Source organism: Epinephelus lanceolatus, chromosome 22 (genome assembly GCF_041903045.1).
Source record: "Epinephelus lanceolatus isolate andai-2023 chromosome 22, ASM4190304v1, whole genome shotgun sequence".
NCBI classification, from domain to species: domain Eukaryota; kingdom Metazoa; phylum Chordata; class Actinopteri; order Perciformes; family Serranidae; genus Epinephelus; species Epinephelus lanceolatus.
Window position 1 is genome coordinate 3,879,544 of NC_135755.1, and position 14,325 is coordinate 3,893,868.

Sequence of the window (14,325 nt, forward strand, 5' to 3'; positions counted from 1 at the left end):
CGTCTCTGCAGTCACCCACAGCTTCATCATCATCATCATCATCATCATCATCAACACACGTCCAGTCAGCTGACAGATTCAGGTGTGAAGCTGGACTCTGACTAACTCCTCACACTGACACACTGACACTAACAGATACATGTACACATGCTATTATGGGATGTCTTTAATGTCTGATGTGCACTCAGTGACCGATGCTGCTTCTCTGACACCTGAACCTGACCTTTAAATGTGGCGACCTGATGCAGGTGATCACTTTGTCATGTTGCTGCTTGTTTGAGTCTCATATGAAAAACAGGACCTGATGATTTCTGATGTTCAAACTTCTTAAAGAAACTTTACACACTGGATAGTTTCAATAATTCATGGACTACAGAACCAAACCTCTTCACACACACACACACACACACACACACTGAAGCTGTTTGTGTGAGTTTCCAGCTGCTGGCTGATGTTGGTGCTGTTTATAGTCTGCGGTGTGTTTGTTCTGTTGTCTGCACCGAGCGGTTAGCCACAACCAAACCAGAACAAGTCAAATGTTCCATGTGTCAGCTTAGTGAAACCCACAGAAGCACACGAGGAGGACAGGCAGAGATACCAGAGTTTATTGATCCTGCAGAGACACCACTTGATATCAATATTAGAGCAGTAAAGTTCATTATTATCAGCAGCTTCTGTTCAGTAGAAACATGTCGGTGTTCTTCACCCTACTGAAACACTACCACCTAAACAAATAAGTATTTAACAAGTTATTTATCCAAAGAAAAGTAAAACAATAATGTGTAAAGTGAAGCTGTTTGTCTCTCTGTAGCTGCACCAGTCTCATTTAACTTTCACATATAGAAATAAGAAATAAAGCCCATGAATGTCCTGAGGTGTGAGGGGCTGTGGGGACCAGTGACAGGCCAGCTGGATTCACTGGTTGGACTGGTGTGAAGGTGTGAAGGTCTACCTCAGTGAAGAGTAGACGACCTGTGGCTCTGCTGGAGGCTCTGAACACACACACAGTATAAACAACATGAGAAACTGTTGGAGACAAAGACACAAACACTTTATATATTATTATTATTCTCTATGATCTATAATCTGTGTGTAAACAGGAAGTCAGTGTCGCGTCATGAGCTGTGATATAACCTACACAAATAACATGAGTCTAATGTTTATAATGTGAGGTGAAATATAATCTAAAGTCTTGTTATCAGACAGCTGCATGCTAACGTTAGCAGCTAATGTCTAAAACCAGAGTGTTTCTCAGCAACATGTTGTTTGGCTCGCTTCATGTCTGGATAAGGACGGTGCTTTCTAACACTGTTTATTCAGTGTTTCTGTTTGTTAGCAGAACACCATTTCCCATAAGCCCACAGACCATCAGGGGTCACACACAGTGGCCATACCATGCCCCTTGTTAACCTGCAGCAAAATTTATCCAGTGGATGGAAAAATATATTGATTTTTAAATAAATTCTAAAGTTTAGTAAAATGTGAAAGTAGCAGAGATCACAGCAGAGCTGCTGTCTGATTCCACATCAAGAGAGACTCTGTGCACATTTACACATGAGGAGCAGCGTAACTTCATCGAGTTCATCGAGAGAGTTCAGTTCTGTCAAGTTTACAACTTCATTTTTCAGTTTTGATCTTTGCTGCAGTGATACTGTGTAAAACGTGAACGTAGCAGAGGTCAGAGCAGAGCTGCTGTCCGACTCCACATTTAGACACGAGGAGCAGCATAACTGCATCAATTATTCCAGAAGCTAAAAGTTTAGTTGTGTTTCCTCTGTGAAGTTTATAACTACAGTTTTTAGTTTTGATATTTGCTGCAGTGACATCACAGCAGAAAACTGCTCTCTGCTCCACTTTGCTGGATCCATCATGTAAACAGCAGTGCAGCAGGTGCATCTGGCTTTTTGTGTTTGTGCGTTCAGTTCAAAGCTGGAGTCAGGACGTTAGCTTACCTTAGCACAAAGACTGGAAGCAGGGGGAAACAGCTAGCCTGGCTCTGTGGTAGAGTTCAGTAATAAAGAGCAGCTGTACCTCTCCTCCTGTTCGGCCTGATCTCTATTTGTCCATAACTGACGTCTTCTTTTCTTCTCACTGCTGAGTAAACTGCAGCTGATTCGCTCTCTGAAAAATAAAATACATGCAACTTATATTAACGTACATTACTGCAGGTAGTGCACCTGATACTGTTACTGTTAGCTTAGGACTGCTAGTGTTAGCACCAGCTACTGATAGCAATATAAAGACGATTAACACTACTGCTGTGTGATTATTGTTCATGTTGAATTATAATCACATTTGTGATGGACTCTAAAATGGCTGCAGGTTGTGGGCGCTGCTGTGAAAGACCAAATATAACTGAGAAACAGGAAACTGGACCACCACAAAGCTGCTCACTGCGATTAAAAGAACGTTTGCACATTAAACCACAGGGTACAAAAGGCGTCACTGTCAGGTAAAGCAGACGAGACTATCGTGAGAAACCTGACCAGCCTCACGCCACAGCTCACTGGAATCAACAGGAGGAAGTAGCTGCTGTGGTTTAACATGCACAGTGAAAAAAAAACAATATTAGAAGTCAGTTTGAGGCGTAGGAAACTTTGGTCTGCGGCTTAGCTTCTATGCAGTTATCTCTGTTGGCGGCCATTTTGTTTTTTGTATGTTCACCTCGTGTTTTTGTCTCTCCTTTTTTCACACACATTTATACACTCACACTTGAATATAGTAACTTGTTAGGATATACTGTGTGTTATTTAGCTTTCTTTCTTTTGAATAAATGTTAACCTCTACTGTGTGAAAAACGCTACTATTGATGTGTCATTTTGGTTATAGTTATTTTGATTATTAATTAATAAGTATTTTTAATGATCATTAATCTTTCTGATAGTCATGTGAATACTCTGAACCACGATTTCCCACCATGGGAGTATTAGTGGAATATTCATGTTCATGAGTCATGTTAACCGCTCAGTAGGAATATAGTCTTTTTTGGAATAAGGGTGAAAACCAGAATATTTTGTGCATGTAAAGTCACTGTAGTTTATTTTGACCCAATCCCAGATACACGTCACTGCCACTAGAGCACCAGATGTGTATCAGTCCACCACTGAAAATAGTCCCACACATACATTATTCTCTCGTTTTTTGACTAAAGCTACAGTGACCAGCTGAACTCTTCTGTCTTCTTCTCTCACAGACTACAGTTGGTCCACGATGGGCTGAATCCAAATGTCCACCCTCTGGACCTGCAGACTGAGCCCTCGCAGACTTCACCTGTACGTAGAGTGACTTATTTACTGTCATCACGTGGAGTCTGCGAGGGCAGAGACTGCAAGTGACTCTTTTACTCGTTGCAGTGGAAACGTTCAACTATCTCTGCTGTCTTATTCATATATATGTCATTTAAGTTGATGAAGAGTGCTGAACTCATGTGTCCCTGCTGATAACAAGATATAAATCACATGTATAGCCTTTTTCGTTTGATGAAAAAAACACGTCTCGTCCGTATTGCAATGAATTGTGGGTTATTAAATCAGGGACACCTGCTAAAGTCTGCACCCCAAGCGGACTCTCTGGAAGTCTGCAGAAAGTCCACTTGAGGCCCCTTGTGGACTGGTTGAGTTGTGGATTTGGAGTCCTCAGCACTCCCAGACGTCCCGGGAATGTGCCCGCAAAGTCTGCGAGTCTGCAAGTGTGGTGAAGTGCGGCCATTTGGATTCAGCCATGGAGACAAAGACAAACAGCTGTACCTCTCTTCCTGTTTGATCTGATGTCTTTGAAGACTATTTGTCCGTAGCTGACGTCGTCTGCTCTTCTCACTGCTGAGTAGACGGCAGCTGAATCGCTCTCTGGTAAATAAAATACATACAGATTACATTACTGCAGGTTCTGCAACTGATACCAGAACAGTTAATATAAGCACTGCTGCTGCTGTAGTCACCATTAAACAAAAATAATTCAGGTTATATGAGCTCCTACTACAATCAATAATTATAATGTATTTAATATAGTATTAGAAAAGGAAGTAGTTGATCAGTTAAAGCAGCAAATATCAGGAAATAACTCAAAGACAGATGTGTGAAAGGTCACTTGGTAAACCGAAGTGCAATTTATGTTTTGATAATTTAATTTAATAAAAAAAAGCTGAAAACAGACCCAACCTATGAGACGAGGACTTAACCACAGAGCTGCGAGCTTTTCTAAAGATAGGTCGACATGTTGATCATGTGGAATACAAATGTGAGTCAACATTTAGATGTAAATACTAACATTGTAAAGTGTTGGTGTCACAAACGTGAACACGGACTGAATGTGACACAACAAGGAAATGAAAACGAGCATTTAAGTATAAACGTTGAATAAACTGAAAAACAGTGTTTGTGTAAAACAGTACAACAGTTTCTTCATTTTGAGATATATGAAATGTGATCAGAGTATAAAGAGATCTGTAAATCTGCACATTTATATTTGGTTCATGTTATTTGTTTGTTCACAGCCCTGCGGTGAAATGTGTGCAGGTTCACATTCAGCTGAAGTATTTTTTATCAGGAAACTGGACGACCACAGAGCTGCTAGCGCCTGTTAACCACAGGGTGCAAAATGCACACATGCAAAGCACAACACACACTGTGATCAGCTTAAATACACCACGACAGTCTGAAACTTCATGGACTGAAAACAGTGATTTACACTCTTTCTAAAATATCCTGCTTAAAAAAAGTCCTCATTTTCCAAAATGTCCTGTTAAGTTCTAAAACTCAGAACGGTCCTCACAAGGATATAAGAACAAAAATGGACACACACACACACACACACACACACACACACACACACACACACAGTCACCGTCCCTGAAAGTCCCCTTAAAATCAATAAAACCATCATTACCTTTGCTCCGTCTGATTGGCTGTTGTAGGTTACGTGATATTTTGATGTCATCATCTCCAACTTCAGCAGCTGCAAATGAACCGAAATAAACAGAAATTACGAACAATTTTACCATCAACGTTTGAGACAACACAATAGGAAAATGCTTACAACACAATAGAAATTGATCATCTACAGTTTCAGACTTCATCTGCTGAGGAAGATCATGTGATACAATCAAAAGCTCTAGAATGTACTAAATGGACATCATGTTGAGGATGTTAACAACAGAAAAGTAATTTATGGAAATCTTTGTCGACGTTTGACTTCAGGGATCAGTTTGTTATTAGAGTTGAAGACTTGTAATTATTTCAGTGTTGTAATGTTGATTAAAACTATCATTTTTAAATGTGAGCTGCAGCAGAAGGTTAAAATTAACCTGTAAAACACTGTTTGTCTTTTTTGTGTCTGACCTTTATGTTTCCCGTAGATGCATCGTATCACCAGTAGAACCAGCAACACCAGCAACACCAGCACACAGACCGATGAAACCACCCCCCCCAGGATGTACTCAGGAGGAGGGGAACCCGAGGTAGAGCTGGGTGAGGAAGAGGAGGAACCAGAGGAAGGGGTGGTTGTGGGAGAAGGTGTAGTGGTGGGTCTTCCTAAAAAAACAAAAACAAATATAAGATCAAAGGCACCAAAATAAAAATAAATAGAAAACACGTTCACTCATTTTTTTCTGTGTAAATCAGATGTTCTCAGCTTGGTGCAGTTTAATATTTGATTTTTAACAAAAGCTCATGAATGCAGCACTTTATAGCAGCTGGTTTCAAATCATATCTGAAAATATGTCCTGAATTCACTTTAGACGAAAACATCACATGTATCAAACGTGGGCTGAACGCTGACACATTTGAGACATGTTTCTGTGCTGAATGCAAATTATAAATGTATTCATAATGTTTGACCTCCTGACCTGTGACAGTGAGCCAGCTGGGTGGAGACTCTCCATGACCTGTGATGTCACACTTGTAGAGGCCTTCATCAGACCTGGTTACATGGCGGATGGTCATGTGACCTGCAGGCTCAGTCCTGATGAAGGAGCCATCTTTATAGAAAGCAGCTGGGAGGTTGGAGGACGTCTTTGTTTTACAGTGCAGAGTGACATCATGTCCCTCCATCACAGGGAGGACAGGACTCTGCAGGATCACTGATCCACCTCAACACAGAGACAAACTACAGCATTTCATCCATTTACACACAGCTTCATCAACACTGACTCCACAGTCTGATCTTACCAGTGACACTGATGTTGATGCTCTTACTGGTTGCTCCCTCTCTGGACTCACACCAGTAAACTCCACTGTGCCATAAGAAGATGAAGCTGATGTTACAGACAGAACCAGCAGGTTTTCCCCAGCCAGCTCCACATTCAGTTCTGGTGTCTTTGGTTGTGTTCCTCCTCAGAGTCCATCCAGCAGAGCTGTCGTCCTCCTCACAGCTCAGAGAGACAGACTGTCCTTCAAACATCTGAGAGCTGCTGGGACTCACAGTCAGAGAGGCTGCAGGGAGGAGGAGGGACAGAAAGATGCAAATAGAGATGATGAGCTGCATTTTTGACAAGACTTATTGTGTCACATTGCTGATATTCCAACTGTCTCAGTGTGTGTTCACTGCTGATCTGTGTCAGTGTTTCAGCACTGAGGGCAGGCAGTGAGCTGACAGACTGACTCTTTCTGCATGTTGTTAAACGTCACTGTCACAGTTGGTGTTAAACACACAGCAGAATATCTGGTGACATGTGTTTCTCATAAATAATTTATTTCCTGTTTATTGATCTCTGATCAATACTTTCATTCAGCTCCATCATCCTCCTGTTATCATGTCATCTAGCTTCAAACCTGACCTTCAATAGAAGCAGTTTTTCTCCTCTGTTAGCTGGAGCATCATGCCATGCAGGTTTGTGGATAACTAAACCTTTTAAATGATCATTTTTAGCTTCGGCTGTTCAGTCTGTGCAGACTGCAGCCACCAAAACTGCACTCAGTGTTTTATTGTATTCACTAATGTCCCTCCTCTGACACTGTCCTCAACACTCATGTGTCTGTCAGAGAGTAAAGAACTTTTCAGACGTGACAGAAGAAGTTTACTGACCTTGGTTTGTTGTGCAGCTCAGCAGCGAGGTCACAACTGAGGACAAAGAACACTCAGGTTAGTTTGAGGTTTCACATGTAACGAGACATCTAAACTTTGTTTGTCGTACGCAGACAAACAACCATGCATTGATCAAGTGTCATGAAGTCTTCCTCACCCAGCAGCCACTGTAACCATGATTCCTCCATTTCATATCTCGCTCATCTGAGATCAGCGCATGAATGTTAACTGTTCACACTGAGTAAAGCCCACCTCCTTCCTCTGTGTGTGTCTCTGTTGTGGGTTGGTGTTGGCAGGAAATAGGCCTTTTGTTCAACGTGTATCTGTATCTCAGAGGTCATACATGTCTGAACAAACAGAGTAAAGTAAAACTAACGGCTTTAAAACATCACAAATGAGGTCAGACCCAGCTGTCAGTGGGTGAGGAGTGGGAAACACCTGGACAGGTCATGAGTTTATCACAGCCGTGGGGTGGACACACACACACACACACTCACACCTCTGGGACATTCAGAGTGTCCAGTCTTTGGACAGTGAGAGGACACACACACAGACATGAGGACATGTAAACTCCACACAAAGGTGGATTCAGACCTCGTGTCCAAAAACAGCATTAAACTAAAAGTTTTCATGTCTAATCAACAACATGTCAGTCACACTGTTTGTATGTTGATGTCATACCAATGATGTGATCAGATCATCTATCAAACATTATTATATGATTCAAACCTGCAGCTGGAGCAGTCGTACCCTTCCTCACTGTCCAGTCCATTGATTACACCTTCATAGTCAGCTGACTGATGGAAACTGTCAAAGTACGATACACCCTGATATTAAGAATAATGAAGGACACCTGACTGAACCCAGAGGACAGTTTGGGGACGTCTGAGTGGAACTGTGCACTGAGCCCTGATGGCTGGTTGACAGAGGTGCACATGGAGGTGAACAGTAGAAGCAGTGTGACTGTGAGTCCAGCAGAGGGCGGTGTTGACTCTGGTTCATATGTTACACAGGGTGACAGTGAATGTATCATGTGGATGATTGTGGATGATGATGATGATGATGATGATGATGATGATGATTGTGCTGCTGTTGAGCTGCACTGAGTTACAATGAGAGGTGTCTCTAATATTTTGTCCAGCCCGTATCAATCAGCTCAATAACATAACAGGAACATGAAATGACACATGTATATTCTTCAATAAGCTGAGCTGTATATAGCTGTAGATATCTCATGGATTTGACAACTTATTTCTAATAAACATGTTCATATGTTATTAAAGTGAACTGTCTGACTAAATGAGCTGTTCAACGCGTCACAGAGACAAGTCACGCCTGAAGTAGGAAGACTTTAACTTTCAGTTCTCTTCCTGGTCTGATATCGTGTCCTCAGTAACCCCAGATGTGAGCTCCGCCCACTCAAACAAAACCAGCCCTACCAACCATTTTTCAGCCAGTTCACTTCAGACACAGGACTCAACCAACAGACAGAAGATGCAGCAGCAGATCAACATCCTCTCAGCTCTCATGGCTCCATTCCTGCTCCTGTTGTTCCCTCTGTGTGCAGCAGCTTCTGGTAAATATCAGCTTTTATTGTGAAGAGATTCATGGAGATATTATTTCTGACCTGAGTAATGAAACAATGTCTTGTTCTGGAAAATGGGTCTTGGTGCTTTTTTTTTAGGTGTGTTAATAATACTACTACTACTTCTAATAGTAATAATAATGATCATAATATACACCACATATATATTGTTGGATGTGTAGTTTATTAGTGTTGTATTCAACTTTGTCAGTGACTTCAAACACAATCATCATGATCATACAAACTGTTTCTGACAGTCCGTAGTTTGGAGAAAGGTTTGTAGAGGAGAGGTGAGACAGAGGGAGGAGCATCAGGCTGTGCTGTGCTGTGATTGGCTGAACGGTGACAAAGTTGAGGTGATGACGTATCAAATGAACCTGTGTTAAACACAAGCAGAGTTTTTGGTTGAAGTGTGAAACAGTGAGATCAACTCAGAGAGATGTTTATTAAAGACACACTGAATGAACTGAATGAAGTTTAAGTGTACGTCCAAATGTTAAAGCAGCTTCATGTGTCCCAACAAATCTGTGTGTGTGTGTGTGTGTGTGTGTGTGTGTGTGTGTGTGTGAAGAGACCTCCTGTTTAAACTCTCTGTACTTTACAGATGGAAACACTTTTTGACTCTGGATGGTTATTATTGTTTTTCAGACCAACATGTGACAGTGCACCCTGGAGATGACGTCACTCTGAGATGTGAGGCTGGTGATGTCTCCATCAGAGCTGTAGAGTGGACCAGACCTGACCTGGAGCCACAGTACGTCCTCTTATACAGAGATGGACGCTCAGACCCAACCCTCCAGCATCCATCCTTTACAGGCAGGGTGGAGCTGGTGGACAGAGAGCTGAAGGACGGAGACGTGTCTTTAACTCTGAAGAATGTGACCAGCAGAGACTCTGGAAGATACGAGTGTCGAGTTAAATCAGGTGGATCAAGACGTACAAAGAGAGCCAACATTAAGACTGATCCAATCAGAGTCATCTACCTGGAGGTTACAGGTGAGTGTGTGGAGCTCAGTGTGTGTGTCTGTGTATCAGGTTGGAGCTGCAGTTTATTCCTGAGAGTCAAACATCAGAAATACACAAGACAAATGAAGGCTGTTCAACTAATCACACATTTACTGACTCTGATTTATTTAATCTGCAGATTCAGAGAAGGAAAACTACATGGGTGGAAACACAGAGAGTGAACACCCCGTAAATGGAAACTTCCCTCGTGGACATGTTGGACTGGCAGCAGGAGGTGTTGCAGTGCTTCTTGTAGCTGCTGCAGTGTTTGTTGTCTGGAGATATAAAAGATGTTAAGGACCAAAGATCAGAACGGTCTGCTGCTGCTGATGAAGCAGGAAACAATCAGCTCATGTTTACCTCTGCTGTTTGAGACTCTTCACCATGATGGTCTGTTTCAACAGATCCTGTCTCTCCTCCATGAATCACTACTTTATCATTTACAGTGTGTGTGAACAGAATCTGTCAGGTTTTACTGAAAGATCTGCTCGTATTTTTTATACGTTATTTAAGTTTTCATTTTGGGTGAATCCTGTTGTTGTCAATGAAGGTATGGCTGCCATCATCCACAGGGGGCGCCACTAATGAGGTCAGAAAATAATTCAAAATGTTTATCCTAATGTACTGTTACTAATACCATTACTGAGGGTTCTCAAGTCTCACGCTTTGAGAGTGACACACACATTTTAACCTTTTCACACTCTCACCCGCCACACCTGTTATTTCTCAGGCATAAACAAATTATTATGACAACACCCACCAAGTTACACCGCTGTATATGTAGTGTATATATGCAGTGCAACGTGTTGCAAACGCTGTGGGTACTGTAGGGCTCAACAAGAGCTTGCCACACTCCAGCCAATAACAGTAACTTACAGCTACCCATCAGCCAATCAGAAAATAGCATTGCTGTATCCAGGTAAGATACAGGTGATCTGACTGCAGCAAGAAGAGGGTGCACACACAAGATGGGTTTATACATGTGTCACATGTGTACAGTCAGTCATGTCATCATTTGATGCTGTAGCCTACTGAATGAAATGACTTGTTGCACAAAGGAAAACAATGAGAGCTTATCTCAGGGAATATCAGCTGTTACCAAACAGTTTAAGACTGCATGTCAACTTTAACTGACAACATCTTTGTTGATGTAGTATCAGTGGTTGGATGGATAGAGCATCGCTGAATACACAACGTTTTTGCCGCAGCGGCCCGGGTTTGACTCCGGCCAGTGGCACCTTGCTGCATGTCCCCCCCTCTGTCTCTCTCCCCCTTTCACGCTTAACTGTTCTGTCAATTAAAGGCTAAAATGTCCCAAAAAAATATCAAAAAAGAATCCTTGCTAACTTCAGCAGCTATTTTAAACACATACATTATTACTATTATTTTGAAATATGACATAAGGCCACAGCAACATAACTACGTAACAAAGTTTACTAAATGATAGAGAGGCCTTTTTCTGGGTTCCTATAACAACAAAAACCAAAAGAAACACAAATGTAAGATATCAGCTATTGGCCAAATTCTCATTTTAAACATCGTTGTCAGTATCGACTTTAAATTTAAAAAGCAGTGCATCAATGGTTCAATTAGAAATTTAATTTGTACATTTTATTATTATTTTACAGTCACATATTATTTTAGTGTTTATTCCTCTGATCTAGTTAGTTTGTAATTCTTTTTTTTTTAGTTGATTCATATGATTATTATAACACATGTCCAACATGTTACTGGAAGCAAATGGGGGGGGGGGGGCTCGTCTCAGGCACCAAATCACCAAATGTCTGAAGCACCTAGAAGAGACTTTCCTCTAAATATCCTCACTCTGAGAAAAAAAAGGATTGCGTAGCGTCGGGCTAGGGCTACAGCCACACTAAACCCCTGAGCTTGCCTGAGAAGGACTAAATGCACAAAGCTGCTATTTTTAAATATCCCATGGAGAGAGACTTCTGGGCCCCATCCTGACTGATGGCAGCCCATTCTTGCATAATTAATGCTTGGAGTTTGTCAGAATTTGTGGGGTTTTTGTTTGTCCCGCTGTCTCTTGAGGATTGACCACAAGTTCTCAATGGGATGAAGGTCTGTGTCTTGGCCACAGACCCAAATTTCAATGTTTTGTTCCCTGAGCCACTTAGTTAGGCCCATCACTTATGCCGTATGACAAGGTGCTCCATCATGCTGGAAAAGGCAATGTTTGTCACCAAACTGTTCTTGGATGGTTGGGAGAAGTTGCTCTCGGAGGATGTTTTGGTACCATTCTTTATTCATGACTGTGTGTGAGTGAGCTCCCTCCCTTAAAATGCATTTGCAGAAATGCTTATTCATTTTAAGAATGTGGCTGCATTATTTGACTCATAAATAAAATTAATAATCAATCAACCTATTTGCATTTTCTTCTTCAGGACTGCACGTTTTATGCCACAATCAAAAAGAAAACAAAGAGGACATTGCTATTGCATTTTCGTGGTCTGCCCCGCAAAATAGTGCCCATAATTCGATAACGATTTGGCAATCTGAGCGGCGCAGGAGAGTGACGTCAGTAGCCGCTCTTCTTCAGCTCTATGCTGACCGTGCTACCCCAAGGGGGTGGATCAGGCTTCAGGCAGGCGTAGCTCACTGGCGGCCATATTGTGTCGGGGTTTTCCTGGAGTCAATTAGTGTGTGTGTGAGTGTGCAGCCACAAAAATACTCATAACTTGCAGATTTTGTGATCAATTTCTAAATGGTTTGGTGTCTCACAAACATTACCATTTTAGCTATGATACTGAATACGTGGATCTTCGAAAATGCTGCTTTTCATTTGTCTAAGAAACCGAATAGTCAGGCAGTTTGGCTAGGCTAGCGCTTGCTATTATCTAGTGCTAGCTAAGTTTGAATACATCTGAAACACAATCCAGATTTAAACATAGCTATATTATAGGTTTTCCCAAGTCCAGACGACTTTATTACAACCCAATCTTTTGTCTAAATAACTATCATTGTGTCTATGGTTGTATTTTGTAACTGGCTAACAAAGAGGTTGTGAGAATTCTCATTAGCCGGTTGCCTGTGTGCATGGTGGATGTATTGTGGTAAAGGTGGGTCTCATGAATTATCATATTGAAAACTCACGAGTCACGACCCTCCACCACAACATAGCCTACTGTGACAAGTTAACTGAGCATTTAGTGTGAGTTTATTTCCTTTTGATGTAGATATAAAACATGGTGCATGGATACGTTGAAATTACTGGCTTTGTGTTACCCTCCTGTCAGATGTTTGTCGGATTATTTATCATGTATGTAATAAAATAAGCTGACACTGTGAGTCGGATTTGAACCCGAGCCACTTCAGTAAAGGTAAGCTCTTTTGGTCAATCCCTTGAACTGTCAGTCAAGTCTGAACACCATTTAATAACTTTTGATACATATTTATTTTCAGTTAGAGACACTCAAAAGGGGAGTTGAGAACTATATATGTTATATATATATAATATATATTATATATTTAATATATATTATTTATATAATATATATTTAATATATATATATATAATATATATATAAAGGTTATGCTGCCATTACCCTCTGCCACTGTGCCAAATTTCAATGGCTACGACACATGGGGCATGAGGTAAGCCCATAAAATCACAATGGGCATAATACACTGAAGGACCGGAATCCCCGACACAAGATGGCGGCCGTGTAGGCACGTCACTTCAGTGAGCAGCTACAATGGACGATTCATCTAGTGTTTTTATAGATATCTATGATTCTAACAGTGTTTGCACAATCTCAGGGAGTGCCATGATCTGTGATGCGTCCATATATCAAATGTGCACACCACCCCCTACCGTATTAGATGGGTAGCACGGTCAGCAGGGAGCTGAAGAAGAGCGGCTACTGACATCACTCTCCTGCGCCGCTCAGATTGCCGAATCGTTTTCGAATTATAGACACTATTTTGCGGGGCAGACCACGAAAATGCAATAGCAATGTCCTCTTTGTTTTCTTTTTGATTATGGCATGAAATGTGCAGTCTTGAAGAAGAAAATGCAAATAGGTTGATTGATTATTAATTTTATTTATGAGTCAAATAATGCAGCCACATTCTTAAAATGAAAAAGCATTTCTGCAAATGCATTTTAATTTAAATATTGGTCACGATTCGAGTGCTAAAAGCTAAAGAGCCTCCAGTGTTTCTAAATCTCTTCATCTGAAGCCTTTAATAAATGATCCGTTAATAACACATTCTCAAATTGATCATTTAACAACTGAAACTTGGAACTGATGTAATTACACTGAATTAATAACAAAGCGATGTTGATTTAGTTATGAGGTTTTACAGTGCAATAGAAGAAGTAAACACAGAGTTAAATTTGCATTCAGCAGCTGAAGAACACAGATGAACAGTTTAAAGTTATCAGGACTGAAGACGAGTCTGGTTTCATTTTTACTGTAACAGCTGATCATTGAGGTTTTTAAGGCCAAACAGCTGCTCAGTGTCATTAATGTGAAAGAAGTGATGTTGTTACAGTGTGTGTGCAGAATGAGTCAGACAGGAGGCCTCGGCTTTATATCATGACTTTTAAACAATGTGCTGAAGAAAACTTAAATGTGTTTAACTGAAGCTCTGTAACTGACACATGAAGCTGACCTGTCTGGACCTGTCACTGTAAACAGACATGATTAAATGGAGGTTAATGCTGAGTTCACTCTGCCCCTCCCCCACCATCT

General features: G+C 41.2%; 2 protein-coding genes across 3 annotated transcripts; one reads left to right on the top strand and one right to left on the bottom strand.

Annotated features, from left to right (window-relative positions):
* Positions 1 to 589: 589 nt before the first annotated feature.
* On the bottom strand, positions 590 to 7,376 carry LOC144459729 (uncharacterized). Of its 2 annotated transcripts, none has more exons than XR_013488544.1 (9): positions 7,178 to 7,376; positions 7,021 to 7,056; positions 6,165 to 6,428; positions 5,843 to 6,085; positions 5,337 to 5,528; positions 4,885 to 4,953; positions 3,747 to 3,845; positions 1,953 to 2,121; positions 590 to 992 (listed from the first exon to the last, which is right to left on the bottom strand). XR_013488544.1 is itself a non-coding variant. In XM_078164296.1 (9 exons), the coding sequence occupies exons 1-9, from the start codon at positions 7,206 to 7,208 to the stop codon at positions 949 to 951; spliced, it is 1,068 nt and encodes a 355-aa protein (XP_078020422.1). In that variant the 5' UTR covers positions 7,209 to 7,375; the 3' UTR covers positions 590 to 948. The 2 variants fall into 2 exon arrangements, 1 of the variants encoding a protein (XP_078020422.1); XM_078164296.1 differs by having other exon boundaries at positions 2,032 to 2,121; positions 7,178 to 7,375.
* A 1,069-nt stretch (positions 7,377 to 8,445) lies between these two features.
* LOC144459737 (butyrophilin subfamily 2 member A1-like) lies at positions 8,446 to 11,986 on the top strand. Its single transcript, XM_078164320.1, has 3 exons — positions 8,446 to 8,596; positions 9,254 to 9,601; positions 9,750 to 11,986. Exons 1-3 carry the CDS (start codon positions 8,515 to 8,517, stop codon positions 9,905 to 9,907), a joined length of 588 nt encoding a protein of 195 aa, XP_078020446.1. The 5' UTR covers positions 8,446 to 8,514; the 3' UTR covers positions 9,908 to 11,986.
* Positions 11,987 to 14,325: the final 2,339 nt, after the last annotated feature.

Coding starts and splice junctions, on each gene's coding strand:
- LOC144459729 (XM_078164296.1), bottom strand. CDS start 7,208: ATGGAGGAATCATGGTTACAGTGGCTGCTGG. Junction 2,122..3,746: donor CAGATCAAACAGGAAGAGAG/GTACAGCTGTTT, acceptor TTTATTTTTCAG/AGAGCGAATCAGCTGCAGTT. Junction 993..2,031: donor CAGGCCGAACAGGAGGAGAG/GTACAGCTGCTC, acceptor GTGTGTGTTCAG/AGCCTCCAGCAGAGCCACAG.
- LOC144459737 (XM_078164320.1), top strand. CDS start 8,515: ATGCAGCAGCAGATCAACATCCTCTCAGCTCTCATGGCTCCATTCCTG. Junction 8,597..9,253: donor TCTGTGTGCAGCAGCTTCTG/GTAAATATCAGC, acceptor ATTGTTTTTCAG/ACCAACATGTGACAGTGCAC. Junction 9,602..9,749: donor CATCTACCTGGAGGTTACAG/GTGAGTGTGTGG, acceptor TTTAATCTGCAG/ATTCAGAGAAGGAAAACTAC.